Raw genomic sequence first — 9,273 nt, 5'->3', positions numbered from 1 at the left:
ATAATACCATACTTGACAAATGCAAGCCTATAATATTGTATATTTAAAAATATAAAAGAGATGTATTAGACACAGCAACACCAGGCAATTGCTTTTAGCGATGTCAGATTCGTATCGGAAACTTGTCACAAAACCAACATGTCTGATTCGTGAAGAATACGAACCGCTACTTTAAAACGGGTTGGACTTCCCATTATAATTGCTTCACCTTGAGTTACCACTGCAAGTGGGACTTTGCTTATGTGCATAAAAAACGGACCAATGGGGTTGTCGTGTCTACCTGAGCAAATGCTGGGCAACCCTCTAGATAGATACAGTCAGCCTGCCTTAAGTTGGAGCAGAGAGTCACATTTGCGGCACGAGTGTAGGCTACATTAGATATTTCATCATGGCTTGTGGTGGTTTTGTTTGCTCAAAAACGTCTCTCTGTATCTTGAACCTTATTTATGTGGTAAGTCTAGCAAGTATAGTCCTATAAGACTTTTTCTTATTCATATTAACAATTACTATATTCCTTTTATTCTTTACTATGATAATGGAAATAACAATGTACATTAAATGTTACTTTAAATTGTAAAATGAATGTTTATGTGAATGTTTTTTATGCTGATATTCATTATTCAGTATTGCACTGCCTTTTCTAAGCATGAAACCATCAATTGCTCTTTTGTTTTCAGATGGTCAGTCTTCTAATGATCGGTGTTGCAGCATGGGGCAAATGGTTCGGACTGGTGTCTAGTTTCAGTGTGATGGCTGCTGTCATCGCAGTTGGATTGTTTCTCTTCGTCGTGGCCATTGTGGGACTGTGTGGGGCTGTGAAGCATCATCAAGTCCTCTTGTTCTTTGTATCCTTCCAACTAAGTTACTCATTCAAGAAATATTCTCATATCTATATCTGTTCAACACAGCAGTCTCAGATTGTGTTGTAGTCTGGGCCCTAAACTCACATTCACCAGTTTTGCTGGCTTACCTGTTTGTAATGATTTCCTTTGTAATCAGCAGCTTTTTAAATGATGGCGAAACAACCTTAACTGGTCTTTAGTACATGCTCATTCTCTTTCTGGTATTCATTGTGCAGTTTTCAGTGTCATGTGCCTGCTTAGCTATTAGTAAACAACAGCAGGTAATTATAGTCTGTATTAATACTTTGACACGGTGATACCGGTTTCCTCATTCCTCTAGCGAGTTGTTTTGTCCTCCTGCAGAGCCTTCTCCTGGAGATAGGATGGAATAAATCTGAATCAATGCAGAAGGATTTGGAAATATCATTGAATTGCTGTGACTTCCTTCATGTTAACTACAGTGAACCATGTGATGCTGTAAGAACTATTATTCTGCTTTTCTATCCAAGATTTATGAGGTGTCTTCTGATTTCGAGGTCGAGTTGAACTTAATGTGAAAAAACAGCATCATTCTAGAAAGACTTCCTGAACAAATAGTCTGTGAATGTGAAGTCATGCGGTTTATACAGCGAGCTTTGGTAAATATGTTGGTTTAAGAAGTACTGTTGTATTTTTATACGTCAAGATATAAGGTTAATGTATTATAAAGCTTCCATTTTTGTTGAGAAGTTACTAAATGTGGGCAAAATTAAACTATAATGTACAGTGTACAATAACTGACAGACTCTTTAACTGCTTGAACAAACAGTCTGATGTGAAGATCACCTGAGTATGATATCATATTGTTTATATGCACTTTTTATTGTGGTTGTAAAGATTATTCTCTGCTACATGTCTGTCTTCTCTGTGACTTCAGGCCTGTTTCAAAGATAAAACATGTGAACCATGTTCAGATATAATCCAGACCTATGCTGACGACGCTCTGCATTTTGTTGGAGGAATCAGCCTGTTTTTCAGTTTTACAGAGGTGAGCAAACACTGCACATCCTTTGGTTCTGAAAACATGGAAGATGAAACATGCAAATATTGAATGAAAGCTATTAACATGCAGCTTAGGCAATGTATTTAAGTTTTGGTTATTTTTTCTTATTTTTGGAACTGGTTGAGAAGATATTTTTATGTTAATTTTATGTTGTTTTTTTACGGTTTCAGATTCTGGGTGTCTGGCTAGCATATAGATACAGGAACCTGAAAGATTATCGGCAAAATCCTGGTGCTTTCATATAGAGCACTGTGATCAGACACACATATTCAAGACTCTGAATGTCTGTTCTTGAATGAACTTTTTGTCTTTTATGACTTTTTTCATTTATGCTGTGATATTCTTCTTGATAACAAACCCAATTACTTTATTTTGGGGATATAATAACGAATTAAATGTTCCGTTAACTTTTAAAATATTTATTTGTCGAACAGCCATTATGATTTTCCATCTTCACAAATAGTTATTATCACTGATCATGCAAGTAGGTTAACTGGGCTTGAACTTTGTTCCCAATTGAACAACTTTTACAAAGATAAAGAGTTGGACTGGAATGAAAAATTAAAGACATGACAATGCATCTTTAATTTCAGATTATGAATCAAACTAGGAAACTTTATGAGGACAAACATTTCCTGCTTTATAGATCAAACAATAATGTCATTGCATTAAGCTCATTTGCTCTTTAGACACTCAGTTTGCACAGTAAAACTCAAACTACATCCAATTGATTTCCACATAATTCTGATCAGGATATGACCAGGAACTTCTACATCATCTGTTTGTATTCCACATATTAGTAAATGGTGTGTCACTCCCAGAGGTTGTCCAGCCGGTTTAGCACAGATGTATTCATTGAGATGTGCTAGTGCTGCCCTCTGCTGGCTGCAGGGATAAAATGCCATACAAATTCACATTTACAGCCATTTGGATCACAATAAACTACCTGCCTGTGAATATTTAACATTTGATTAAATTCTTTGTATTTTTATTTAACTGAAAGATTATGATTTTTGTATTTTATTTGTGTGTCTAAAGAGATTTTGTCTAATACTATGCACTACAATATACCTTCTTAATTCAATTTTAACATGTTCTTGAGGTCATTTTTAAGCATGTAAAATACATAGAATGTATGCACCAACTTCTTGTTTTAAATGTATGGTTTATAATCTACTACACATTTGTTGCATAAATAAAGATATCTTAACCGTGCTTAACAACATTTTTAATTAGGTTATTTATATTTGTAATGTCTATATTCATCTACTATGAATGAATTAAATCCATTTCTAATGTATGAATGCAGAGCTTTAAAATACATACACTATATTGCCAAAAGTTTTGGGATGCCTGCCTTTACATGCACATGAACTTTAATGACATCCCATTCTTAATCCTTAGGGTTTAATATGGAGTTGGCTCACCCATAACAGCCTCAACTCTTCTGGGAAGGCTTTCCACAAGGTTTAGGAGTGTGTTTATGGGAATTTTTGACCATTCTTCTAGAAGCGCATTTGTGAGGTCAGGCACTGATGTTGTCTCACAGTCTCCGCTCTAATTCATCCCAAAGGTGTTCTATCAGGGTTGAGGTCAGGACTCTGTTCAGGCCAGTCAAGTTCCTCCACACCAAACTCGCTCATCCATGTCTTTATGGACCTTGCTTTGTGCACTGGTGCGCAGTCATGTTGGAACAGGAAGGATCCCCAAACTGTTCCCACAAAGTTGGGAGCATGAAATTGTCCAAAGTCTCTTGGTATGCTGAAGCATTAAGAGTTCCTTTCACAGGAACTAAGGGTCCAAGCCCAACCCCTGAAAAACAACCCCACACCATAATCTCCCCCTCCACCAAACTTTACACTTGGCACAATGCAGTCAGGCAAGTACCGTTCTCCTGGCAACCGCCAAACCCAGACTCGTTCATCGGATTGCCAGACAGAGATGCGTGATTCGTCACTCCAGAGAACACGTCTCCACTGCTCTAGAGTCCAGTGGCGGTGTGCTTTACACCACTGCATCCGACGCTTTGCATTGTACTTGGTGATGTAAGGCTTGGATCAGCTGCTCGGCCATGGAAACCCATTCCACGAAGCTCTCTACGCACTGTTCTTGAGCTAATCTGAAGGCCACACGAAGTTTGGAGGTCTGTAGCTAATGACTCTGCAGAAAGTTGGCGACTTCTGTGCATCGTGCGCCTCAGCATGCGCTGACCCCGCTCTGTGATTTTACGTGGCCTACCACTTCGTGGCTGAGTTGATGTTGTTCCCAATTGCTTCCACTTTGTTATGATACCACTAACAGTTGACCGTGGAATATTTAGTAGTGAGGAAATTTCACAAACTGACTTATTGCACAGGTGGCAACCTATCACGGTACCACGCTTGAATTCACTGAGCTCCTGAGAGCGACCCATTCTTTCACAAATGTTTGTAGAAGCAGTCTGCATGCCTAGGTGCTTGATTTTATACACCTGTGGCCATGGAAGTGATTGGAACACCTGAATTCAATGATTTGGAGGGGTGTCCCAATACTTTTGGCAATATAGTGTATATTTTCAAATGTATATAAGCTACTTCTAAAAAAAAAACAGCTTTGAGATCTATTTAGAGGGGATTTTGATTCACTCCATTGACTAATCGTTTAATTCAGTTCATCAAAAAGACTCATTCAGATTTTTTATTAGTTTACATTTGGTGGCTCTTCAGTACACCAGTAGGTGGTGACAAAAGTGATTCTTTAATCATTCACACAACGCTGATTCAGTTGAGACTAAACCACAATTAAATACCTCAGGTTAGATGCCATATTTAACCAGTATGTGAACTTAATATAGGGTGGTGGAGCAGTGATTTTGGCTGGTCATCTTCATATGAATCAGTAAATTATGATGAGTTGTCATACTTTGTTAAACATCAGCAGCAAAAGCTTGATGAACACAACTAATAAAGTCCCACAACTTAAAGGGGACCCTATTATTTAATCCCATATCAACCTAAACCAGTTGTTATAGACACCTTTGATTTTTTCAAATAAATAATATACAATTGCATAAATTATTCTTGAACTGACCAAAGTATTTAAAGGGAAAATAATTAGATAAAAACTCTCAGAGTCAAAGTTCCAGGTCTCAGAAGCATTAACTTTATTGTCAAGCAACAAAGTGAGATGCCAGCTGTTCATCTGAATCTCTCTAGCGGCACAGTTTTATATATTTTTCTTATCTGTTAAAACACAACAAAGTAGTATAATTGGCTAGTAAGACCTTACAGTTTTTTTCCATATTCTCACTTACAGGTGCTCTCCTCCCTTTCTCTTCCTGAAGTCTCCCACGTGCTCCCCAACATTTTCACTACAGTCACTTCCCCAATTAAACTGCAGGTGTTGCTCATGCAAGAGATATTTCTCTTTGTAAGGGTGGGCGACTGCCAACTACTCTACATCTTTTGACTTATTGATGGTCAACCCTTTTCCCATTGGCAAAATGAACCAATTTTATCGAAAACAATCAACACTCCCCGGAGGCAAGAAGCTTTCACGTGACATCCTTAATATTGATAATATTCATTTCATAGCCACCTGTTGTCTGGTGGAAAATTACCAGCAAAATATGCTTAGTGGCCAAGCTAACTTCTCAGATACATCTGACCCTTACAGTCACATATGCCAAGAGGCCTCAAAACACTTCTGGCTTTTATAGTAAGCAAACTAATTCTACAATTGTTTTCTATTAGGATAGATACAAACCCGATTCCAAAAAAGTTGGGACACTGTACAAATTGTAAATAAAAAAGGAATGCAATAATTTACAAATCTCATAAACTTATATTTTATTCACAATAGAATATAGATAACATATCAAATGTTGAAAGTGAGACATTTTGAAATGTCATGCCAAATATTGGCTCATTTTGGATTTCATGAGAGCTACACATTCCAAAAAAGTTGGGACAGGTAGCAATAAGAGGCCGGAAAAGTTAAATGTACATATAAGGAACAGCTGGAGGACCAATTTGCAACTTATTAGGTCAATTGGCAACATGATTGGGTATAAAAAGAGCCTCTCAGAGTGGCAGTGTCTCTCAGAAGTCAAGATGGGCAGAGGATCACCAATTCCCCCAATGCTGCGGCGAAACATAGTGGAGCAATATCAGAAAGGAGTTTCTCAGAGAAAAATTGCAAAGAGTTTGAAGTTATCATTATCTACAGTGCATAATATCATCCAAAGATTCAGAGAATCTGGAACAATCTCTGTGCGTAAGGGTCAAGGCCGGAAAACCATACTGGATGCCCGTGATCTTCGGGCCCTTAGACAGCACTGCATCACATACAGGAATGCTACTGTAATGGAAATCACAACATGGGCTCAGGAATACTTCCAGAAAACATTGTCGGTGAACACAATCCACCGTGCCATTCGCCATTGCCGGCTAAAACTCTATAGGTCAAAAAAGAAGCCATATCTAAACATGATCCAGAAGCACAGGCGTTTTCTCTGGGCCAAGGCTCATTTAAAATGGACTGTGGCAAAGTGGAAAACTGTTCTGTGGTCAGACGAATCAAAATTTGAAGTTCTTTTTGGAAAACTGGGACGCCATGTCATCCGGACTAAAGAGGACAAGGACAACCCAAGTTGTTATCAGCGCTCAGTTCAGAAGCCTGCATCTCTGATGGTATGGGGTTGCATGAGTGCGTGTGGCATGGGCAGCTTATACATCTGGAAAGGCACCATCAATGCTGAAAGGTATATCCAAGTTCTAGAACAACATATGCTCCCATCCAGACGTCGTCTCTTTCAGGGAAGACCTTGCATTTCCAACATGACAATGCCAGACCACATACTGCATCAATTACAACATCATGGCTGCGTAGAAGAAGGATCCGGGTACTGAAATGGCCAGCCTGCAGTCCAGATCTTTCACCAAAGAAAACATTTGGCGCATCATAAAGAGGAAGATGCGACAAAGAAGACCTAAGGCAGTTGAGCAACTAGAAGCCTGTATTAGACAAGAATGGGACAACATTCCTATTCCTAAACTTGAGCAACTTGTCTCCTCAGTCCTCAGACGTTTGCAGACTGTTATAAAAAGAAGAGGGGATGCCACACAGTGGTAAACATGGCCTTGTCCCAACTTTTTTGAGATGTGTTGATGCCATGAAATTTAAAATCAACTTATTTTTCCCTTAAAATGATACATTTTCTCAGTTTAAACATTTGATATGTCATCTATGTTGTATTCTGAATAAAATATTGAAATTTGAAACTTCCACATCATTGCATTCCTTTTTTATTCACAATTTGTACAGTGTCCCAACTTTTTTGAAATCGGGTTTGTAAAATACTTTGTCACTAATTAACAAAAAATCTCAACTTCTGTCTCTCTAACTCTATCAAAGCAAAGCACTTCCTGGAACTATCTGAAGCCTGCACGAATCATGACGATCAAGCATTTTGGACTTCCCTTGCTCTCAATGGCTGTTTCTGAAAGCTTAAAAATGCTGCCTTCGGAGAACGCATTTCAAGGTAGGAGGAAGGCATCAAGGCTCATCCGAATCCAATGTTAGTTTCACTTCCTGTCTCCAGAGATACCTTCATCTGATCAATTTTTGAAGGCAGCACAGATGCATCCTTCACTGCCTTTGATAACCCACAATCCTGTGTGTTCCATTCTGTGGCAGTCATGCTAAAAAGTTTTTGACCAACGTTTTCCACTTTTGATGTCATTATCATGTGACATACCAGCGTTAGTTACGTCGCTTAACTGCCAATGTTTAAAAAATTAGTAAAGTGTCATAAACATCTTATGCACACTTCACACAAAATCTTGCTGGAAGTAGATGGTCATCCGGATACTTTTTGCCTGCTCTTTTATGAGTACTGTGAATTCAGATATACTACTCTTGTCACATACGTTTTTTGACCTACTATATAGTATGCGATTTTATATGCAGCTGATGACTCTGCGACCTCCAGCATTAGGCTTTACGTCACATGAATAAACAGGAAAACAGGCCAGCTGCATAAACTTAGCCACTCACTGATTCTTGAGAAGTGGGACAAAAAAGGATGCAATTTTGAAAAAAATAAACCTTATACTCAGATAAATTAAACTACATTTATGTATCTTACATGTACTAAGCTACTGAGATATGCTTTGATACAACCTCCCAACTCTTTTTAATCAAAATGTGCTTTTTAACTTGCCATCACTTATATTGTGTCAACACCATCAGATACCAAAAACACAAATTAATTTTCACTCACATTATGCAAGACCTATAAAATGTATAGTAAACACTAATTTTTTACCAAGGCAGACAGAGGCCACACACACACACACAAAAAAAACTTTCTATATGTATATATATATTTATTATAAAGATTTCCATCTGTGTTTCTTAAATTGGACTGTGAAATATAACTTTAACTTTATCTTTAAGAGAAATCAAGATGATTTTAACATTTCAAAACACATTCCCATGTTAGCAGACAGATTACATTTTTACGTAAGACCAACAATTCCTCAACAATTATAAAATATCATAATGAAATATTTTCAAAATATTCATCTGACAGTGGTGTGTAGTCATTTTAACTATCAAGTACATTGAATCAATCAATTACTGTATTAAAACAAACACAACAAACAGTGAGTATGTTAACAAAACAAAAATAACAACTTTATTCAACAGTATCCGTACAACCTGGAAGAGCTGAATGTAAACAGCATAGAAGAATGACACAGAAGAGAGGATATTGTTAAATAAAATCATTATTTTTGTTTTGTTTTTGGGCACAAAAATTTATTCTCATCACTTCATAACATTAATATTGAACCACTGTAGTCACATGGACTATTTTAACAACGTCTTTAATACCTTTCTGGACCTTGAAAGTGGCGGTTAAATTGCTGGAGGAGTCATATACCTCTCGGATTTCATCAAAAATATCTTCATTTATGTTCCAAAAATGAACTAAGGTCTTACGGGTGTGGAACAAGTAATTAAATGATTAGTTCACTTTTAAAATTAAAATTACCCCAAGCTTTACTCTCCCTCAAACCATCCTAGATGTATATGACTTTCTTCTTTCTGATGAACACAATCAGAGTTATATTAATAATCACACTGATGCTCCTAAGTTTTATAATGGCAGTACACGGAAACCACCTGTTTGAAGTTCAAAAAACATCCATCCATCATAAACGTACTCCACACGGCTCCGGGGGGTTAATAAAGTCCTTCTGAAGTGAAGCAATGCATTTGTGTAAGAAAAATATCCATATTAAGGTAATATTAAGTAGGGATGCACGATATGAAAAATATGATAACCGATAATTAAGTCCTTCTCGTATTCTGATACAGATACCGATAACCAATAAGTTCATATTT

The 9,273-nt window shown here is 37.3% G+C and overlaps 1 protein-coding gene across 1 annotated transcript; it reads left to right on the top strand.

Moving 5' to 3' along the window:
• The first annotated feature begins 209 nt into the window (after positions 1-209).
• On the top strand, positions 210-3,099 carry tspan13a (tetraspanin 13a). The gene is made up of 6 exons (XM_051862689.1): positions 210-451; positions 678-845; positions 1,043-1,123; positions 1,206-1,319; positions 1,759-1,869; positions 2,055-3,099. The coding sequence occupies exons 1-6, from the start codon at positions 389-391 to the stop codon at positions 2,127-2,129; spliced, it is 612 nt and encodes a 203-aa protein (XP_051718649.1). The 5' UTR covers positions 210-388; the 3' UTR covers positions 2,130-3,099.
• Positions 3,100-9,273: the final 6,174 nt, after the last annotated feature.

The sequence above is a fragment of the Ctenopharyngodon idella genome, chromosome 15, assembly GCF_019924925.1.
Source record: "Ctenopharyngodon idella isolate HZGC_01 chromosome 15, HZGC01, whole genome shotgun sequence".
Classification (NCBI taxonomy): domain Eukaryota; kingdom Metazoa; phylum Chordata; class Actinopteri; order Cypriniformes; family Xenocyprididae; genus Ctenopharyngodon; species Ctenopharyngodon idella.
This window is presented reverse-complemented; position numbering and strand designations above follow the sequence as displayed.

What these genes read in the sequence shown, in the direction of transcription:
- tspan13a (XM_051862689.1), top strand. Translation starts at nt 389, where the DNA reads ATGGCTTGTGGTGGTTTTGTTTGCTCAAAAACGTCTCTCTGTATCTTG. An exon ending in TCTTGAACCTTATTTATGTG is followed by an intron (nt 452 to 677) that starts GTAAGTCTAGCA and finishes TTTTGTTTTCAG; the next exon opens with ATGGTCAGTCTTCTAATGAT. An exon ending in ACAGTGAACCATGTGATGCT is followed by an intron (nt 1,320 to 1,758) that starts GTAAGAACTATT and finishes CTGTGACTTCAG; the next exon opens with GCCTGTTTCAAAGATAAAAC.